This window comes from Rana temporaria, chromosome 3 (genome assembly GCF_905171775.1).
Source record: "Rana temporaria chromosome 3, aRanTem1.1, whole genome shotgun sequence".
Classification (NCBI taxonomy): Eukaryota; Metazoa; Chordata; class Amphibia; order Anura; family Ranidae; genus Rana; species Rana temporaria.
The window spans coordinates 372,237,009-372,259,729 of NC_053491.1; the positions used below are offsets into that span (position 1 = coordinate 372,237,009).

The window sequence follows — 22,721 nt, forward strand, 5'->3', positions numbered from 1 at the left end:
TATAGAAATCAATGGCCAGCACCGCCACCGTTTACCTGCAACCATTCATCTGTACACTTATATGTGTATAGAGACTCTGACCGACCTTGGACACAGCTAATCAGCCAGTTTTGTATGCAGTCATATCAGAGTTTGCGGAGTTTAGAGGCACTGAATGCAGCAAACAATTTTGCAGATAAAAAGATTTTGACTACAGTCACAAGGCAGTAACATTTAAATTATTAAAACCACATGCAAACTACTGCATCTACATTAACCAGCCCTTAGGACATATACAGCAGCCTTGGCCTAAGCGATTATATTAGGATCACTGCTGCAGCCATTAACCACTTAAGCCCCGGACCATATTGCTGCCTAAAGACCCAAGGTGTTTTTACAGTTTGGGACTGCGTCGCTTTAACAGACAATTGCGCGGTCGTGCGACGTGGCTCCCAAACAAAATTGGCGTCCTTTTTTTCCCCACAAATAGAGGTTTCTTTTGGTGGTATTTGATCACCTCGGCGGTTTTTATTTTTTGCGCTATAAACAAAAATAGAGCGACAATTTTGAAAAAAAATGCAATATTTTTTACTTTTTGCTATAATAAATATCCCCCAAAAACATATATAAAAAAAAAAAAAATTTCCTCAGTTTAGGCCGATACGTATTCTTCTACCTATTTTTGGTAAAAAAAAAAAAAAAAAAAAAAAAAAAAAATCGCAATAAGCGTTTATCGATTGGTTTGCGCAAAATTTATAGCGTTTACAAATTAGGGGATAGTTTTATTGCATTTTTATTCATTTTTTTTTTTTACTACTAATGGCGGCGATCAGCGATTTTTTTCGTGACTGCGACATTATGGCGGACACTTTTGACACATTTTTGGGATTTTTGTCATTTTCACAGCAAAAAATGCATTTAAATTGCATTCTTTATTGTGAAAATGACAGTTGCAGTTTGGGAGTTAACCACAGGTGGCGCTGTAGGATTTGGTGTACACTGTGTGTGTGTGTGTGTGTGTGTGTGTGTGTGTGTGTTTACAACAGTAGGGGGGTGTGGCTGTAGGAATGAAGTCATTGATCGTGTCTTCCCTATAAAGGCGATGACGCGATCGATGCGCCGACACAGTGAAGCACGGGGAAGCCGTGTTTACACACGGCTCTCCCCGTTCTTCAGCTCCAGGGAGCGATCGCGACGGAGCGGCTATAAACAAATAGCTGCAGCCGTCGTCCCGGATCGCTCCCCGAGGGGACCCGACCGCCGCAAGTCGCGGGGGGGGTCCCGATCGGACCCCCCCACCCACGTCTAGGCAGGGACGTACAGGTACGCCAATGTGCCTGTACATGCCATTCTGCCGACGTATATGTACATGCGGCGGTCGGGAAGTGGTTAACCAAGTATCGATCTTTAAAGCTGGCATTGGCCTTTCATTAAAAAGTGATCCAAGTGGCGCTACAGCCACCCGATGACTTTTTCAAGGTGCAGAACTGTCGAGCCAGAACTGCCACATCCTTTCCTTACCCTCCTCTGATAAATTAATTCATCACTTCTATTTTTTTTACTAACTGTTAGTGGCTGGACAAGCATCCAATTATTATTATTATAAAATACAGGATTTATATAGCGCCAACAGTTTGCGCAGCGCTTTACATCCAATCAAACCGATCTCAGTTTGAGCAGATGTTTGAGGGCATAGAAAAGACCAGGGGGTCTAATAGAGTACCAGTCACTGCCAATGCTATCACAAGGGGTGTTGTTCATCCTTTGTGATAGCAACAGTTAAAAATTGATTGTTTAGTACATTGGGGGGAAAAATAAAAATACAAAAATAAAACGGAGAAAGAAATTAGGCTTTGATAACTCTTGAAAAATTCTAGTTTTCTGGCTTCTGCATTTTGTAGTCTGGCCAGGAACAAGTCAGAAGGGCAAGGTGGATCCACAGCTACCCAAATACAACGACTGATCTAAAAGGATATGCACAGGACCCAGGTATCATTCCCAAAAGCCACAATGGCAGTTCAGTTAACAGATTACACAGAACACATCTGGGGAGACCAAGCTCCACCCACAATCAGGTAATTATAGAATTACCACCCTCTTACCCAGAACAGGGACGCAGTTATACAGTCATTCCCCATACACTTTATTCACAGAAGTGGAACTACAATAATGATAAATGTCACAAAGTGGTCAGAATCAGGCCGGAGTCAGACAAAACTCCCAAAAAAATGAATCTTTTTTTTTCCCCATCTCCGAACAGTCTACCACATGGCTGGAATAACTTGTGTGTCCTCTGCCAATCTGCTACCTCCAATGCTGCTGCTGGGAGGAGTGCGCACTTCCACAAGCGTCTGCCATTTTCAGAGTCTCGATATCTGCACGTCTCGCAATGCCGTTCGAGGCACTTCAGGCTTTAATTTCAGCAGATGTGTTGTAGATTGAGTCTGAATTCTCAGAGACCAGCTCCTCTGCGAAGACAAAGACAACAAAAATGACAATGCGGAAGGCATCACGCTCCAACAATCCCCATTAAAAAAAAAAAAAAAAAACCCACACACGGTTACCATCCACATATTTAAGTCACACTATTTTAATCTTTTTTCTGAAAAACACAAATCTTGAAAAATTCAACTTCACCTCCCGATTCTGTGTAATGTTAGTGAGAGGCTGTGGGAGTTAGGTTTACCAGGATTAACCCTTGCTCTTCTGAGCGGGTAGATACAATTTGTAAACTATAGGTGCACACTGTCCTAATAAAAGGGTTAAAAATCCTAAAGGCATGCGCGATACATTAGATGTAAATGCATTGAAAAAAAAAAAAAAAATGATTTTTTGGCTTTACCTGGCAGAACACATTTCCACAATCCATACGTTTTTCCCACTGCTGTCTGCCAGAGGCGTAATGTACCGTCTTCTGATCCGCTGGCGTACAGTTCCCCGTCTGGGCTGAAGCGCACACAATGGACTGGACCGAAGTGACCTTTGTAGGATTCTGCAAGGAATAATATCACTGAGCAAATCTGCCAACCCAATACCACCAAGCAGGAAATTACTGACTTTCTGGGAACCCCAAAAACAGCTCGATACACATCAAATAAAGAAACTCTAGAAGAGTGCCACACAGACCAACCCCTTCTAGAACCCCTAATATCACTGAGCAGAAGACAGCCTCTCCTTTGCAAGAAGCCCAACATAACCAAGCAGAAACCTACCTACACCCTGCAGGAAACCCAACAGTCCAATACACATTGGACAAGGTGGAGCTTTGGAAAGTGCAGCACATGCTCTTACCACCATCCCCTGAGATGACAAGCAGCTTGTCAAACTCCACTAACTTCTGAGGAGTTTTCAATTCTATATAACATTACTCACTGAAAATGCTAGTTCTGACTTGTTATGAGCAAGTGTATTCACTGTTGCAAGGTGCAGAGCTTTCCCCTGAGCAGCTTTGTGAAGTACTAGAAGTGGCGATTCTTTACTGTCAGAGCCCAATTCAGAGAGTGCATGCGGTGATCAGAACAATGGTGCATACCCAGCTCCTCTCCACTGCTGTAGTCGTACTTGTACAGCTTGAAGTCATCTCCTCCTGCCACAATACAGTCTCTCTCTGGATGGAGCGATGCAGAATGGATGGAGGCCGGAGCTTCAAACGACTTGATCAGCTCAAGACTAGGAAGGAAACAGATTTAAAAGTTAACATTTCCAGGAGTATTGTCGCATGTTTGCTGGCAGGCCAAGTTCAACAAGCATTTTTTTTTTTTTTAAATGTAGCCATCAGCCCAGTTACATGACCAATATTCTCCAGGACATATGGCTTTCATGGATATCTTCTATGAAAAACCCAGACATTTTTCTTCAATTTTTTTTTTTTACCAATGCAGCATTTACATTTGTGAAGCCTCATAAAATTATCCCAAAATATAGTCAACAACCCTCAATTAAAATTACACATCCCAATCAGGTTAAAGCGTTAAAAAAAAAAAAAAAAAAAAAGCCAGGACCTCCTATGGCTGTTCCTGGCTTAGCTCCGGTAGATGGTAATCTACTGGATTTCAATACTTAGTACATTTATGTTTTGAAGCTTATTGTGGAATCAGAGTTTCATGACTGTGAAGTGTCCATAGGTGATGGCTATGTTCATGTATATATATATATATATATATATATAAAAAAAAAAAAAGTACAGTGAATACATACATTGACTATAATGCTCTGGCATTTTGTACTGTTTTTTTTATCCCTTATATAAAGTTTTGAGATAAAATAAATAAAAAAAATATATATATATATATATATAATAAAATAAGAGTCAGAAGAAATTCTACATATAACAGATCATCTGCAGCAGGGATAATTCTGCAGTGTGCCCCTCCTTGTCAAGGGGCAATGACACAAAACAGATTATCCACAGTGTGTCTTTACACTCACAGCTCTTCACATACCTGGATGTATTGTACAGCGCTATAGTTCTGCCATATGTGATTAGCAGCGTATCCACATCTGGAATGTACTCCATACTGCTGACCGATAAATTAAAGTTAAGCGTTTTTATCTCTGTCATGCTGGCTCGGTCCCACAACCTGCAATGACAAGAGCAGAAAGGTTATATCGACAGCATCAGAGGTGGAGAGCATCTAGACTGACGATTAAGAGAGCCAAACCCAACAAATTCCACAGACCAACCCGTATGAATATACGCATTGTGGGCTCCACAGATCAGATCTCGATGCAAGACTGCAGAGTATACTAGAGCCTAAAAGGCTAAAGCCAACTTACAAACCATTTTACAACTACATTTAGGGTGTAACATGGTGCCAAGCTGACACAACCGCGTCCCCCCATGACAGTGTGCATGGGTTCTCTTGCATAACAGCTGTCACATTTAACCTTTGTGTAGTTCATGCAGCGTCCAGCAGGGAGAGCCACGCCTCCAATGACTGCAGCACCAGATTATAGCTTACCTCACAGTTTTATCATCAGCTGCAGAGATGATCTGCCTTTCATTGTTATACCACAAAGCCTTCTTAATAGCCGATGTGTGACCCCCAATTTGCTCAGGATCTACGAGAAAAGGTAGAAGTGTCAGTTTTAGTGTGTCTCCATTCCCTCCGGCCCAACATAGTGATTGTCTGTCTGTAAACAATCTGTACACAGTGAGAAAGACATTCAGAAAGGAAACCACAATGGAGATCTGACCATCAGAGCTGCCATTCACCACCTACCCCTTCACCAAACAATACAGAGGAAATCGGTACACCGCCACCACCCACATCACACCTACCAGCTTCCGGCTTGTTGAGGTCATAAATGCGCAAAAGCTTGTCTTGTCCTGCTGTCAGAAGATGAACGCTGTCCTAAAATAGAAGGCATTAAGATCGTAAGCTCTGGCGACCACCCCTTATATACCCCCTAAACATGTTCTATATTCATGCATTCCCTGTGTAACCTACTAAAAAGTGCCCTGAACACAGCACTAATAAGAAAATTTACCACCTAACAGTAAAACTTTTATAGACATGACAGATGCATTTACCTCGGTGAAGTTCACACTCTTTACAATGTGCTTGTGAGCCAAAGTGAACAACTCGTCCCCTGTGACTGCATCCCAGACTTTCCTGGAAGAGAGGACAGGAGAGTCAGTGGAAATAAAATAATTAATATTAATACCCAAGACAAAGCTAGGTGTGTGAGATTTTGATTCAGGATTTACATAGCACCAACAGTTTGCGCAACATGAGTGTACAGTTACAATTAGGGCCGAAACAACTAATCGATTTATGAAAATTGTAATCGATTAATCGGCCAGTAACATAATGGGGTTAAAACAACTAAAAATAGAGAAAAATGTAATTGCGCTAAACCAAAAGTGGTATTCCTATTAAGAAAACACATGTGCGGGGCATAAAGCCCAGTGTAAATCAAATATGCCTGATAATATATTAACAACAGACATCAATAAATAAAGTGGTACATATCAAGGTGCAGTAATTCATATTGACAGATATAGCTCCAACCGACTTGAAAACTAAACCTGTAAGTGAACATACAAATAAATATACACCCCATCCATCTAATGCAGTGCAAATAGCAATTAAAGATGGAGATGAAATTAATCATAAAATGAAAGAATCAAAAAAAATTAGGTAATGTCCCAGTGAGTGAACACAGTCCATAGATGAGCTCCAGTTTAAACACCCGTGCACAATGCGACTAATGAATGCTTGTGATCCCAGAAAGCCTCATGTGAATCCACCACCGTTATTCAGAAATCTGCTTACCAGATACAAAGGTCCTCATGGACCAAACCCAGCATATCACTCCAAAAGGGAACTGGTTAATGGTGTATCCACGATATAATAGAACTTCACATATAGACTCAATGGCATGGATCATATGGAAAAGAGAAATGCTCAGCAGTCCAAAGTCTTGAGAACTTGTTGCAGCTGCTGCACGTTTGCGTGTCCTTATCATAACTAAAATTAGCCTTTTATAGTACAAAAGAAAATCGCTACTGTAAATATTACTTTCACTGTCCCACAGTAAAAAAAAAATGAACCCCTTACAGTAGCGATTTGCTCTTTTTGTACTTATTTTTTTTAACACCATTATGTTACTAAACATCTCAGGCCTGGGTCACACCTGTTTTTTGTAGAAACGCACTACAGTTCATTTACATGTTTTCCTATCGGACACATTCACATCCATGATTTTTTTTCAGCTGCTGCGTATTTGGAAAGGGCAAGGACTTTTTAACGCGAAACGGTGCTATTTTGTTTTTTTTTGGGTCAATATACTTCAATGGAGAAGCTGAAGAAAAGCATGTAATGTGTTTTTGTGGCAATTTGTGCTTTGTAATCTCCCCCCCCCCCAAAAAAAAATAACTTTTTTAAAGGCTATTATCCAATTAATCGAAACAATAATCGACCAACTAATCGATTATGAAAATAATTGTTATGCAGCCCTTGTTACAATATAGGACCAATTTAGAGGGCTCTGCTCATTATAGCTTTCAATCTAAGATAGGAAGGAAGATAATTAAGGACTTGTATTGTTGACTACATGTGCCTGTCTCCTATACCCCTATCGGGATGATACCAGGCCTCGGTTATATATATTATGTACCTCATAGCACAGCCAATCAGATGAAATCTGATTGGCATTTTCACTTCTGTCCCAAATATAAATGGAGTATTGACACCTTCACTCCCCAAGACACATCAGGGTCACCTCAGTACTGTAAAAGAGGTGAAGCCCCCCCAGTAGGGTTGCCACCTTTTCTTCAAGTCAAACCCCAAACACTTTAGCGGCGCACTGCAATTTTTTATAGTATAAACTATACATATATTTTGCCATTAAATAACGTTTCTAATCATATGAAGTTAATAACAATAGTCCCCCTTTTGCATCTGAACTCACAGAGTTCCCTTACACTGTAAGGGCGGACTTTGCAGACTCTGTTGTAAGGGAGAACACTGGGGCCTCCAACATAAGGAATGCTCTGGGAACCCTGAATTAAAGGAGTTGTAAAGGAAATCTTTTTTTGCCTAAAATTAATGTCTGCAAGGTAGACAGACAGAATAGTGGAATGCTTCTGTTAAAAAAACTACCTATTAAATTCCTTCATCTATATCACCTTCGGCATTCTAGTTTCTGTTCTCTCATTCACTTCCTGGTTTGCATCGCTCATGTAAGAGCTACATTTCCCAGTATGCATTGCGGCACGCCCAGTAATTCACACCTCCTTGAAGTCTCTAACATGTAGAGAGCGTCCTGCCACACAGATGTAGTTCCCAGGAGGGGGTGAGCACGTCACTGACCACCGCAGTAAAGCCTCCCTTCACAGTGGTCAGTAAAATCAGACAAGCAGGAAGTGAACAGAACAGAGAAGAAATAGAGCAACTTCTGAGCAAAAACGAACAATGAGGAAGTGAAAAGAAGAATGTCTGCAGGTAAAGGATGCTTATTATGAAAAAAAATGTTTTCCTTTACAACCCCTTTAAAGCGGATGTGCCACGGGAAAATAATATTAAAAGCCAGCAGCTACAAATACTGCAGCTGCTGACTTTTAATATTAGGACACTTACCTGTCCTGGAGTCCAGCACCGATCGCAGCAGAGGACGAGCGATCGCTCGTCTCTCTGCTGCTCCCCCCGCCATCCACGCTGAGGGAACCAGGAAGTGAAGCGCTGCGGCTTCACTGCCCGGTTCCCTACGGCGCATGCGCGAGTCGCGCTGCGCCCGCCGATTGGCTCCCGCTGTGTGCTGGGAGCCGAGTGTTCCCAGCACACAACGGGGGGGGGGCAACGGGATGTGACGGAATGCCCGTCTTTTGCCCGTGAATGCCGGGCCGGAAGTGGGTGCAAATACCTGTCTTTAGACAGGTATCTGCACCCCCCTCCCCCCTGAAAGGTGTCAAATGTGACACCGGAGGGGGGGAGGGTTCCGATCAGCGGGACTCCACTTTAGGGTCTAGAACCGCTTTAAGGAAGAACACTGAGAACTCTGATCTGATGTAATGGGAAACATTGTGGCCTCTGGTGTAAAGGGAAACGCTGATGTAAGGGGAGCTCTGAGAAGCCCGATTTACCTCAGTGTACTTACTCAGAGGCAGGAGAGAGAAGGGGTGGGGGGGGAGACGAGATGTCAGTCACAGACAGGGATGGCTGGTGAGCTCACTCACCCCTTGACAGTCAGCACCTCTCATCCAAATGTATCCAGGGCTGCTGGACTTTAAATCTCCGGCCCCAAATTTCCTTTTATAAAGCACAGCACCAGGGATTGGAGTGTGGGCAGACAGAGGGGTAGGAGTGTTTTTTTTTTTGGGGGGGGGGGGGGGGGTTGATAGTGCTGGCTTTGGGCAGTGTGAAAGAGTAACAGACACTCTTAGCTTAGACTAACTGCAGCCAGACACCTGCTGGGAAGCCATAGTCCAGTCAGTCTGAAACCTGGACACACTATTCCAAACACAAACTGTCCAGGTGAATCCTGGACAGGTGGCAACCCCCCCCCCCCCCCCCCCCCCGGCCATCCAATCGGAATCACCTAGTCGCTATACTTACGCAGTGAAATCTGCAGCAGCTGTAGCAGCTTTCGTAGCATCTTTGTTCAGTGTTGCCCCCCAGACTGCCCCCTTGTGGCCCAGAAATGTTCCAATCCAATCTCCAGTGTCACCCTGACGTAGCATGGGCTTCCCATCTGCAAAAGGAAAGAAAAATAAAATTGTCAGTCACTGGGGATGCTGGGAAATCAATCATATGAGCTGACCTCCCACGAATAGGCTTGTAGCCTGGCTGTATCACTGATCCTCTGGCTGCTTGGTCAGTGAGACACTGACCCACAAGATAGATTAAATTACAATCAAGTTTTACCTTGTTCTCATATCCACAGTTCCACTCTGTGATGATATGTTTTTAAATTACTGACCCAGAAGAATCCAGGACATTATGCCTGACTCTAAGCTGCTGGCCTGGAACAATGATGGCAAGTACTGAAGCCAGGAGGGTTAGCATTACAGCCAGGTGAATGGGCAATGCAGAGCAGCCCTTTATGATGCTGATAGAAGAGAGAGAAGAGGGGCACTGGGTGCAGGGAAGGTGTGTGGAGGAATGAGGCCGTGGATTGGAGGTTTATTGGTAGTCTGCAGTATGGAGGAGAAGGGCTGAGGGGCATAGGTCGGAGGAGTAATATTAGCATGACTGGGGCAGCATTTGTATTGGTTGGAGGGAGCCGTATGGTGAAGCGGTATTAGCCGGCGGTCTCACCCTTGCATGCGCTGATAAGGAAGAACCCGTACGGTGTGACCCCGGAGAAAGCCAGGTCCACCACAGGCCGGGTGTGACCGGAGCAGGTCAGCGGAGTTTGCCGCATTGCCATCTTTGCGCCGAATACAACAGCTGCACACACACCGTCTCGCTACCAGAAGGAAGGGAACCGGAAGTGACGAGGCGGAAACGCGACTGCCATGATCGATGAGGGCGAATATGACGAGGAGCTCTGTCCAATCAAAGAGCGCGCAGCTGTGGCGTGTCCGTCCTCGTGTGGGCGTGTGGTAGAGGCGAAGGCGGGGTTTCGTGTGAGCTGAAAGAAGTTTTGTTGCCTGTGGTAACCGCGGTGGATTTGCTTTGACTGAAGGCGGGGCTTTCTACCACGCGGTTGTGTGTAAGAATTACCCTGTATGTAGCCTATGGAGGGTGCTGCTGAGCAGCGACTTCTTCAATGTGCCCCTAGAATCAGCTCATAGACCTCCTAAATTTACCCCATCGACCAAAGACCCCTACAGTGTACCCACTGACCACAGCTAGAGACCCAATTTAGCCAATGTACACAGCCAACCATGGCCTCAGACCATCCAACGTATCCTGCTGACCACAGCCAGAACCCCCACAAATGTACACTGCCAGCCAGAGCTACAGGCAACCCCCCCCCCCCCCCCCAGTGTGTACCTTGCTGGTCACATCCCAATATCCCAACCAGAGGAAAATAATCTGTTTACCAGAGACCCCCAAATCTACTCCACCAACCTTTGCTAGATATCCCCTTAATCTGCCCCACTGACCACAGCCAGACCCCCCCCCCCCCAATCTACTCCACCAACCTTTGCTAGATACCCCCTTAATCTGACCACAGCCAGACCCCCCCCCAATCTACTCCACCAACCTTTGCTAGATACCCCCTTAATCTGACCACAGCCAGACCCCCCCCCCCCAATCTACTCCACCAACCTTTTCTAGATACCCCCTTAATCTGACCACAGCCAGACCCCCCCCCCCCCAATCTACTCCACCAAACTTTGCTAGATACCCCCTTAATCTGTCCCACTGACCACAGCCAGACCCCCCCCAATCTACTCCACCAACCTTTGCTAGATACCCCCTTAATCTGCCCCACTGACCACAGCCAGACCCCCCCCCCAATCTACTCCACCAACCTTTGCTAGATACCCCCTTAATCTGCCCCACTGACCACAGCCAGAGACCCCCAACCAATGTACCCTGCTGATCACTGCCAAAGAACCCCCCTATCTACTCCACTAACCTCAGTCAGATAACCCCCTAATCCAGGGCTTGACAAATTTGCTTGGAATCTAGGAGCCAGGTTTTTTTTTTTTTTTTTAACGACCGACAAAGCTTTACGTGCGGCTATACTGCCGACAAAGCGCTGCTACAGCAGCGCATTGCGGGCTGTTTTAACCCTTTCTTGGCTGCTAGCGGGGGTTAAAAGCGCCCCGCTAGCAGCCGAAATGCGCCGCAAATTCTCCCATAGCGTCGGCGGCAAAAAAAGCGGAGTTTTACCGCCGACGCTATGGGCAGCTCAGTGTGAAAGGGCTCTAAGGGTCCGATCAGGTCCGCCTGAAAAACTGACAGGCGAACCTGATCAGACAGGGACCAAGCAGGGAGACTAATAAATGAATTTTAATTAAGAAAAAAGGCTATATGAAGCTATTTAAACCAGCCGCCCCACACTCACCATTAGGCAAAATGCGCCAGATGACGGCTGCAAACACTTCCTTTTCTTCTCCACTTTGGGAAGGAGATGGGCGGGCAGTAAAAACAGGCAGGAAGCCTCATTAGCATTGCTGGTTTTCGTCTTGTCATACCAACGGCCACCACAAGATGGCGCCAGATCACTGAAGGAAGCATAGGCCTGCAGCCTCAATTACCAGCCGGCGCGGCCCAACGCAATCGTGCGGGGGGGGACGGAGACAGAGAATACCCCAGCTGTGCCGCCCCAGATCGCTAATTCTAGTCGCAAATGTGACCTGGCGCCCAGGGTTTGTCGAACCATGCCCTAATCTACCCTGCTGACCACAATCAGATGTAACCGACTGACCACAGCCAGAGATCTCCCCAATGTACTCCACCAACCTCTACCAGCTACCCCCCTAATCTGCCCCGCTGACCACAATCAGATGTATCCCACTGACCACAGCCAGAGACCTCCCTAATCTACTCAACCAACCTCTACCAGATACCACCCCCCCCCCCCCAATCTATCCCGCTGACCACAATCAGATATATCCTGCTGACCACACCCAGAGATATCTCAATGTACCCCACTGATCACAGCTAGAAACTTACAACCAATGTATCCTGCTGATTACTGCCAAAGACCCAACTAACCACAGCCAGAGACCCCCCCCCCCACACTCCGATCTACTCTGCCACATAACCCCCCTAATCTATTCTGCTGACCACAATCAGATGAATCCCACTGACCACAGCCAGAGGCCTCCCAATGTACCCCCACCGATCACAGCTAGAGACTCCCAACCAATGTACCCTGCGGATCACTGCCAAAGACCCAACTAACCACAGCCAGAGATCCCCCAATTTACTCCACCAACCTCTGCCAGATACCCCCCTAATCTACCATGCTGACCACAATCAGATGTATCCCACTGACCACACCCAGAGACTTCCCAATGTACCCCACTGATCACAGCTAGAACACCTCTAACCAATGTACCCTGCTGATCACAGCTAGAACACCTCTAACCAATGTACCCTGCTGATCACTGCCAATGGCCCCACCGACCACAACCAGATCTTCCCACCTCACAGTCTACTGAGCAGACAAATGTATCCTGATGCCCCCCCCCCCCCCCCGAGTCTGCTTCACCACCTCTGACAGAGACCCCCCTGATCTATCCTGCTGACCACATTCAGAACCCCCCCAATGTACTTTTCTCAATTACCCCACTTTTCTTAAAGCGCCTTGAGGCGATTAAGTTCGCATTTGTTGCGCTATACAAGTCACTCACTCACTCACTCACTCTACCACAGCCAGGGATACACCCCTCTCAATGAACCTCGCTGACCACAGACTGGTACCTGCCAATATAACTTGCTGACTACAGTCTTAGAACCCTCTAATCCACCCCTCTGACCACACCCAATGATCTTGGTTTTTCTCCCCCAATCTAGACTAGAGTTCCATTTGTTCCAGTCAGTTATTTCCCCTCCCCTCTATTCCACCAATAGGAAATTTCCCCTCTGTTCCACCAGTCAGAAATAATATCAGGTATAATATCTGGGTTCAGTAGTCCATCTATTCACTTACATGAAATATCTCCACCCCCCTCCTACTGGCGCCATCTGTTCCATGGTGCCGTAGTAGCGGTGCGGGTGGTGAGGAGGAGGGGGCGGTGATAACATTCTGTTAATAGAATCTTTCCATAACTTTTCCATTCACGTCTGTTGAAGATGGGTTTCCATGGTAACACCATCAGTCCCAGCTCAGGATAACATATAGCAACGATTTTTCTAAAAGGCATAAATAACGTGTCAGAAAATGATGCCCTCGGACCAACTCTTCCCACTAAAGTGTGGTCAGTGGCTGAACTCTCCAAATTCACCAATGTTTCAGATTGTCAACCAAGCACCTGCCTAGTGGTCATATTTTATGTAAAGGCAATCTGTGTTTGTTAAAGGAGTGACTTTACTGACTGTACATGCCCCAGTAGGACTTATGTGAGCACCTTGTCTGGCAGCCCTAGGAAAGATTTCAGGACTATTTTAGCACGCATTCTGTTTTATTAGACAAGACTGGAGAGCTTATCATAGAAATAGTGGCCATGGCTGCCATTTGACATTGCTTCAAGGCTATATACCCAGAGACTTTAAAGTGGTTTTAAACCCTCCCATATAAAGTGACTGGCCTCGGGTGATACACAGACATATAACAAATCCTCCAACAAGTTGTATCTCCTTATTTGCAGCCATTTGTCCTGTACATCCTTGTAAATCTCAGAGATGAAAGGGATTTTTCACAGACTCACAAAGCAGGGGGTAGAGAGCTGCAGTTGCACCCTCTACAAGAGCTCTGAAAGCTGATTGGAGGGAGTGGACACGTCCCACTGCACACAGGAACAAAGATGAGGCTGTCAATCACAGATTGATCCCTCCCATGTCACCAACTTTCACCTGGTGTCAGGAAAACTTGTGAGAGGTTATTTGTGCAGATAGGAAAGGAACTATACAGCAGAGAGAAATTAAACTTAGTGCTGATGTTCATAATATAGGTGGGTTTTAAATTCTCTGAGGTAACTTGGGTAGGGCGGATTACCGCTGCTTGAGATGATACTACAGGGTTCACAGGCAGGACTGGGTTTCTGGCAGAAACAAGGGATGTTAATTTTCATTTATTGAGATGTAATAAAATGCATTCAGAGGTATATTTAACCACTTAAGACCCGGACCATTATGCAGGTAAAGGACCTGGCCAGTTTTTGCGATTCGGCACTGCGTCAATTTTACTGACAATTGCGCGGCCATGCGATGTGGCTCCCAAACAAAATTAGCGTCTTTTTTTCCCCACAAATAGAGCTTTCTTTTGGTGGTATTTGATCACCTCTGCGGTTTTTATTTTTTGCGCTATAAACAAAAATAGAGCGACGATTTTGAAAAAAAAACTATATTTTTTACTTTTTGCTATAATAAATATCCCCAAAAAAGATCTACAAAAACATATTTTTTTCTCAGTTTAGGCCGATACGTATTCTTCTACTTATTTTTGGTAAAAAAAAAAAATCGCAATAAGCGTTTATCGATTGGTTTGCGCAAAATTTATAGTGTTTACAAAATAGGGGATAGTTTTATTGCATTTTTATTAATAATTTTTTTTTTTACTACTAATGGCGGCGATCAGCGATTTTGTTCGTGACCGCGACATTATGGCGGACACATCGGACAATTTTGACACATTTTTGGGACCATTGTCATTTTCACAGCAAAAAGTGCTATAAAAATGCACTGTTTACTGTGAAAATGACAATTGCAGTTTGGGAGTTAACCACTAGGGGGCGCTGAAGGGGTTAAGTGTGACCTCATATGTGTTTCTAACTGTAGGGGGCGGGGCTGGACTTGTGACGTCATTGATCATGTTTCCCTATATCAGGGAACAGACGATCAATGACAGTGCCACTGTGGAGAACGGGGAAGGTGTGTTTACACACAGCTCTTCCCCTTCTTCAGATCCGGAGGACCGATCGCGGGACACCGGCAGCGATCGGGTTCGCGGTCACGGAGCTTCGGACCTGGTCGCGTGCGCGACCCCACGGCTGGGCTTAAAGGACCACGTACAGCCGTGCCATTCTGCCAACGTATATCGGTGTGAAGGGGTCCTTAAGTGGTTAGGGAAAGACATGTGGGACTTTAAATGAATCATGCAGCCAAGGAGAGAGCACGTCAAAGTGTGTCTGGTGGATAGTAAATAGTAAACAAGAAACATATAAGTAGCATAATAGCACAGTATATAGCAAATATGTAAAATATAAAATTTATTATGCATATATTGATAACATAGTGATGACATAACACAGGGTTTGACAAATTTGCTTGGAATCTAGGAGCCAGCTAAAAAAGTTAGGAGCCATAAAACGCCCCCGTCCCGCCAAGCTTGCGCGCAGAAGCGAACACATACGTGAGTAGCGCCCGCATATGTAAACGGTATTCAAACCACACATGTGAGGTATCGCCGCGATCGTTAGAGTGAGAGCAATAATCCTAGCTCTAGAACTCCTCTGTAACTCAAAACATGCAACCTGTAGAATTTTTTAAACGTCGCCTATGGAGATTTTAAAGGGAAAAAAGTTTGTCGGCATTCCACGAGCGGACACAATTTTGAAGCGTGACATGTTGGGTATCAATTTACTCGGCGTAACATTATCTTTCACAATATAAAAAGAAATTGGGCTAACGTTACTAGTGTCTTATTAGTGTAATTTTTCCCAAAAAAGAGCGCTTGTATGACTGCTGCGCAAATACGGTGTGACAGAAAGTATTGCAACGACCGCCAATTTATTCTCTAGGGTGTTAGAATAAAAAAATGTATATAATGTTTGGGGGTTCTAATTAGAGGGAAGGAGATGGCAGTGAAAACAGTGAAGAAAACACATTAGAACTTCTAAAACTAGCTGTTTTACTTGTAATGCCAACGGCCACCACCAGATGGCGCCAGGTCACAGAAGGAAGATTGGGCCTTCACAAGGCTGCAAAGCCGTGGCCTCAATTACCGGCCGTCGCGGGCCCACGGCGGGGGGAGGTGGGTAACGCACGGAGACACAGGATCCAGTAAATGAGGCCAAACCGCAACCTCAATTACCGGCGGGCGCCAGGTCACAATTTCTTGACGCAATTGCGACCGGGCGCCCGGATTTTGTCGAGCTCTGACATAACATGGTACCGTATGGGCTCATTGCCACCAAGAACCACACACATAACATGCTAGCACAATAGTTACAGTACATATGATACATTGTACACATAATGATAGCATATAGTTGACATGGCTTAGCGACATAAAGGTTCATATTTAAAATGAAAATAAAAACCAGACTCACTGACGTGTCACTCCATGATCTTGAAAGGAAAAATGTAGAATTGGGATTCATTGGTGAACTCCAATGGTCCCAGTATTGGTAATAATGGTACAATAGTAGTCTAGATGGTATTAGGAGAGAGCAAAAATAAGCTCAAGGAGAAAAAACACGACAGATATATATTTAAAGTGGTTATTAACCTCTTGACCACTGGGCACTTAAACCCCCTTCCTCACCGGACCAATTTTCAGCTTTCGGTGCTCTCACAATTTGAATGACAATAACTCGGTCATACAACATTGTGCCCATCTGAAATTTTTGTCCTTTTTTCCCCACAAATAGAGCTTTCTTTTGGTGGTATTTGATCACCTCTGCGGTTTTTATTTTTTGCGCTATAAAAGAAAAAACACTGAAAATTCTGTAAAAATTTAAAATAAAATTCTCGTTTCTGTCATATTAGCAGGTATTGCGGGAGTATGGGGGGTATTGCAGAGTATGGGGGGTATTGTAGAGTATGGGGGGTATTGCAGAGTGTGGGGGGTATTGCAGAGTGTGGGGGGTATTGCAGAGTGTGGGGGGTATTGCAGAGTGTGGGGGGTATTGCAGAGTATTGGTGGTATTGCAGAGTATTGGTGGCATTGCAGAGTGTGGGGGGTATTGCAGAGTGTGGGGGGTATTGCAGAGTATTGGTGGTATTGCAGAGTATTGGTGGTATTGCAGAGTGTGGGGGGTATTGCAGAGTGTGGGGGGTATTGCAGAGTATGGGGGGTATTGCAGAGTATGGGGGGTATTGCAGAATGTGGGGGGTATTGCAGAGTGTGGGGGGTATTGCAGAGTATGGGGGGTATTGCAGAGTATTGGTGGTATTGCAGAGTATTGGTGGTATTGCAGAGTGTGGGGGGTATTGCAGAGTGTGGGGGGTATTGCAGAGTGTGGGGGGTATTGCAGAATGTGGGGGGTATTGCAGAATGTGGGGGGTATTGCAGAGTGTGGGGGGTATTGCAGAGTATGGGTGTTATTTATTGCAGAGTATTGCACAGGGAGGGAGGGATGGATCTGTGACTGCATTTGTCACAGATCCATCCCACAGCAGCTCTCCCCCCTCTCCTCTCACACTGTACCGATCGGTACAGTGAGGAGAGGGAGGAACCGGCGTCATTACATGACGCCGGTTTGTTTACAAGTGATCGCTCCGTCATTTGACGGAGCGATCACGTGGTAAACCGCCGCTATCAGCGGCGATTTACCGCGATCTGTGATGCGCCGGGTCTTCTAGACCCGGCGCTCACAGATGCTTCTGGGAGCGCGCCGCAGGGGGCGCGCGAGTGAAGCATTCTGGGAGGACGTCCCAGGGACGTCGTCCCGGAATAACTCCACCGTTCTGTAGACATCTTTTGTCTATGGAGCGGTGGGGAAGTGGTTAAGCCACTACATTTAATTCATACCATCTTCTGTGTTTAATATTCCTGTGTGCCCCTGTGTCTGTGCCTTATAAAAATAAGCCATTCTATACCCAATTTCAGAGTGCCACTCGGCGCTCACCTGACCGGCCACCTCTCTGCTCTCCCTGTCTTACAGCTGCAGTGGGCGGGGCTGAGAAACCTGTGCTGATGTCAGTCGGGAGGGGAGGAGGAGAAAGGCGGCCAGTCACATGAGCTTTGAAATTGGGTATAGAATAGCTTATTTTGATACAGGACACAGGATTATTAAACACAGAGGATATAGGAAACTTTTTAAAGAGGATGTCCACTGAAAAAAAATATTAAAAGCCAGCAGCTACAAATACTGCAGCTGCTGACTTTTAATATTAGGACACTTACCTGTCCTGGAGTCCAGCGCCGTCCGCAGCAGAGGACAAGCGATCGCTTGTCACTCTGCTGCCCCCCACCATCCTTGGTGAGGGAACCAGGAAGTGAAGCGATCCGGCGAGTTGCGCTGCGCCTGCTGATTGGCTCCCGCTGTGTACTGGGAGCCGAGTGTTCCCAGCACACAACGGGGGGGGGGGGGGGGGGCGAAAGGTGACGTAATGCCCGCAGTCTGCCCAAGACTGTGTGGCCAGAAGTGGATGCAAATACCTGTCTTTAGACAGGTATCTGCACCCCCCTCCCCTCTGAAAGGTGTTAAATGTGACACCGGAGGGGGGGAGGGTTCCGATCAGCGGGAGTTCCACTTTAGGGTGGAGCTCCGCTTTAATGTAACTTCAGCAGGAGGAGAGGACAGGCGCTGACAGGATAGCTGCGGATGACGGAGGCACGTAAATGGGCCACATTGTCAGTGCACAGCAGCCATGATAAACCGTGGTCAGTTTACAGGGGGATGGCAAAGCCAGGTAGGATCAGCCAGGTATTTCAGGTGATAGAAAGGGCCAAATGACACAGCACAAGTACTGTGCTGTATAACACGCTTTGAAGGAACATAATCCATATATTTTTTTTAGGGTAACAAACACTTTAAGGTTATATTCACACTGGTGATTAGGGCCAGTGTGAATAGTGTCTGGCCCTGTTCAGTATGACAGGTTGCCGCCAGCCGCAAATCGCCTAAAACTGATCCCCAAGGTAAACAAGAAAGCGTAAATCTTACAGTGAGGCTCCCCATTGGCCCTGCATTATACTTAATGACATCAGAGTGCCTATGACCACCAAAGCACCTAATGGTCACCATAAAAGTCTTACCTGGCTAATCAATTCAATCAATCTGTATCCAATCAGACAGGCCTTTGCAATACATAGTTGTTGGTGCTTCTAAAGGGAATTGGACAATCTGATTGTAACGTGTATGGTAAGCTGTAGAGATAAGGCTGTGGGGTCGATGACATGAAAGGAGGAGCTGTCGGGAGCAAGGGATTGGATAAGTAAAAGACCTCTTGCACACAAAAAAAAAAAAAGCTGCATTTTTATTTTTATGAACTCAACTGTATTTTAGTGTGTATGGGACAATGCAAACTACTGCTTACAGCGGAACTATACTCCCCTTCAGTCCAGCGATGCAATGTCCTGGAGCTCCATGTCAGCCGCTGACATCTTCGGTTGGCCGCCTTCTGGGTATAAGGCATGGGTCTTCAAATTACGGCCCTCCAGTTGTTCAGTAACTACCATTCCCATCATGCCTTGTCATGTCTGTGAATGTCAGTGTGTTACAATGGCTCATGGGATGTGTAGTTCTACAACAGCTGGAGGGCCGTAGTTTGAGGATCCCTGGTCTAAGGCTTCCAAGCCGAGATGACATCACTCCCATACATGTGCGGGGAGTTCCGTCAGCTTCAGTATTGCCAAATTTGTACAATGAGCTGCACGTGTGCAGCTTACTCTACTGGGGTGGACAGGCAGGTTCAAAAGGACCCCGTTCACACTGGGGCAGCATTAGCGCTAAGGCGCCGCTCGTTTTAGCGGCACTTTTAACCCCAGAGAAGGGGTTAAAAAACTTCTGTGTTGCCGCACTTCCGAAACGCTTTTGAGGCCCTTTGGAAGCGCCGCCCATTAATTTCAATGGGCAGGGCGTTTTGGGAGCGCTGGATGCAGCGCTCCCAAACCGCCCCAAAAATGCTGCTTGCAGGACTTTTCCCAATGTCCTGCAAGCGCATCGCCCCAGTGTGAAAAGACGCACTGAAATGAATGGGAGGTGGATCTTCAGGCGCTATTTAGAGGCTATTTCTAGCACTAAAACCGCCCTGGTGTGAAAGGGGTCTAATGCAGAAGCGACAAAGCATGTCTCTTCTGCATTCAAAATCCTGCCTGTCTGCCCACTTTAATTTTTAAGCATAAAGCTCCTCTTTAAAGACCAATAATACAGCAATGCATTCATAGCTTTCCTCTGATTGAGGTGGAGATTTAAATTACAGCTATGGTTAGGCTAAGGACATTGTAGTATTTACACAATCATAACAATAAGTAAATTAGCTTTAAAGCATGCCCTCACTGATATTTGTAGTTGCAGGTAATGTAGAGTAATTGCATTCAGCAGCTCAGGTACCTCCTGTCCCACCAGTGACTCAGCATCTCATCTCCCCCTCCCAGCAGTGACATTGCAGCTCAGCTCCCCCTGCTTTCCTTTTCTAGCAGTCATACAGCAGCTCAGCTCAGCTCAACTCCCCCTTCTCTGTCTTAACAGCAGTGACATGGCAGCTCAACTCCCCCTTCCCAGCAGTTACATGGCAGCTCAGCTCCCCCTTCCCAGCGGTGACATGGCAGCTCGGCTCCCCCTTCCCAGCGGTGACATGGCATCTCGGCTCCCCCTTCCCAGCGGTGACATGGCATCTCGGCTCCCCCTTCCCAGCGGTGACATGGCATCTCGGCTCCCCCTTCCCAGCGGTGACATGGCAGCTCAACTCCCCCTTCCCAGCAGTTACATGGCAGCTCAGCTCCCCCTTCCCAGCGGTGACATGGCAGCTCGGCTCCCCCTTCCCAGCGGTGACATGGCATCTCGGCTCCCCCTTCCCAGCGGTGACATGGCATCTCGGCTCCCCCTTCCCAGCGGTGACATGGCATCTCGGCTCCCCCTTCCCAGCGGTGACATGGCATCTCGGCTCCCCCTTCCCAGCGGTGACATGGCAGCTCGGCTCCCCCTTCCCAGCGGTGACATGGCAGCTCGGCTCCCCCTTCCCAGCGGTGACATGGCAGCTCAACTCCCCCTTCCCAGCAGTTACATGGCAGCTCAGCTCCCCCTTCCCAGCGGTGACATGGCAGCTCGGCTCCCCCTTCCCAGCGGTGACATGGCATCTCGGCTCCCCCTTCCCAGCGGTGACATGGCATCTCGGGTCCCCCTTCCCAGCGGTGACATGGCATCTCGGCTCCCCCTTCCCAGCGGTGACATGGCATCTCGGCTCCCCCTTCCCAGCGGTGACATGGCAGCTCGGCTCCCCCTTCCCAGCGGTGACATGGCAGCTCGGCTCCCCCTTCCCAGCGGTGACATGGCAGCTTGGCTCCCCCTTCCCAGCGGTGACATGGCTTTTCGGCTCCCCCTTCCCAGCGGTGACATGGCAGCTCGGCTCCCCCTTCCCAGCGGTGACATGGCAGCTCGGCTCCCCCTTTCCAGCGATGACATGGCAGCTCGGCTCCCCCTTCCCAGCAGTGACATGGCAGCTCAACTCCCCCTTCCCAGCAGTTACATGGCAGCTCAGCTCCCCCTTCCCAGCGGTGACATGGCAGCTCGGCTCCCCCTTCCCAGCGGTGACATGGCATCTCGGCTCCCCCTTCCCAGCGGTGACATGGCAGCTCGGCTCCCCCTTCCCAGCGGTGACATGGCAGCTCGGCTCCCCCTTCCCAGCGGTGACATGGCAGCTTGGCTCCCCCTTCCCAGCGGTGACATGGCTTTTCGGCTCCCCCTTCCCAGCGGTGACATGGCAGCTCGGCTCCCCCTTCCCAGCGGTGACATGGCAGCTCGGCTCCCCCTTTCCAGCGATGACATGGCAGCTCGGCTCCCCCTTCCCAGCGGTGACATGGCAGCTCGGCTCCCCCTTCCCAGCGGTGACATGGCAGCTCGGCTCCCCCTTGCCAGCGGTGACATGGCAGCTCGGCTCCCCCTTCCCAGCGGTGACATGGCAGCTCGGCTCCCCCTTCCCAGCGGTGACATGGCAGCTCGGCTCCCCCTTCCCAGCGGTGACATGGCAGCTCGGCTCCCCCTTCCCATTGGTGACATGGCAGCTCGGCTCCCCCTTCCCAGCGGTGACATGGCAGCTCGGCTCCCCCTTCCCAGCGGTGACATGGCAGCTCGGCTCCCCCTTCCCAGCGGTGACATGGCAGCTCGGCTCCCCCTTCCCAGCGGTGACATGGCAGCTCGGCTCCCCCTTCCCAGCGGTGACATGGCAGCTCGGCTCCCCCTTCCCAGCGGTGACATGGCAGCTCGGCTCCCCCTTGCCAGCGGTGACATGGCAGCTCGGCTCCCCTTTCCCATTGGTGACATGGCAGCTCGGCTCCCCCTTCCCAGCGGTGACATGGCAGCTCGGCTCCCCCTTCCCAGCGGTGACATGGCAGCTCGGCTCCCCCTTCACAGTGGTGACAGGGCAGCTCGGCTCCCCCTTCCCAGCGGTGACATGGCAGCTCGGCTCCCCCTTCCCAGCGGTGACATGGCAGCTCGGCTCCCCCTTGCCAGCGGTGACATGGCAGCTCGGCTCCCCTTTCCCATTGGTGACATGGCAGCTCGGCTCCCCCTTCCCAGCGGTGACATGGCAGCTCGGCTCCCCCTTCACAGTGGTGACAGGGCAGCTCGGCTCCCCCTTCCCAGCGGTGACATGGCAGCTCGGCTCCCCCTTCCCAGCGGTGACATGGCAGCTCGGCTCCCCCTTGCCAGCGGTGACATGGCAGCTCGGCTCCCCTTTCCCATTGGTGACATGGCAGCTTGGCTCCCCCTTCCCAGCGGTGACATGGCAGCTCGGCTCCCCCTTCCCAGCGGTGACATGGCTTTTCGGCTCCCCCTTCCCAGCGGT

General features: G+C 48.0%; 1 protein-coding gene across 1 annotated transcript; it reads right to left on the minus strand.

Moving 5' to 3' along the window:
* Nucleotides 1–2,101: 2,101 nt before the first annotated feature.
* On the minus strand, nt 2,102–9,939 carry LOC120932798 (serine/threonine kinase receptor associated protein). The gene is made up of 9 exons (XM_040345524.1): nt 9,741–9,939; nt 9,039–9,174; nt 5,513–5,594; nt 5,261–5,333; nt 4,941–5,040; nt 4,422–4,559; nt 3,512–3,648; nt 2,822–2,971; nt 2,102–2,447 (listed from the first exon to the last, which is right to left on the minus strand). Exons 1-9 carry the CDS (start codon nt 9,850–9,852, stop codon nt 2,386–2,388), a joined length of 990 nt encoding a protein of 329 aa, XP_040201458.1. The 5' UTR covers nt 9,853–9,939; the 3' UTR covers nt 2,102–2,385.
* Between the last annotated feature and the right edge of the window lie 12,782 nt (nt 9,940–22,721).

Bases quoted from the DNA above. Each gene is read 5' to 3' on its own strand.
- LOC120932798 (XM_040345524.1), bottom strand. From the start codon at position 9,852: ATGGCAATGCGGCAAACTCCGCTGACCTGCTCCGGTCACACCCGGCCT. The intron at 5,334-5,512 runs GTAAATGCATCT...CTTCTATTTTAG, and splicing joins AGAGTGTGAACTTCACCGAG to GACAGCGTTCATCTTCTGAC. The intron at 2,448-2,821 runs GTAAAGCCAAAA...TTGTCTTCGCAG, and splicing joins GTGGAAATGTGTTCTGCCAG to AGGAGCTGGTCTCTGAGAAT.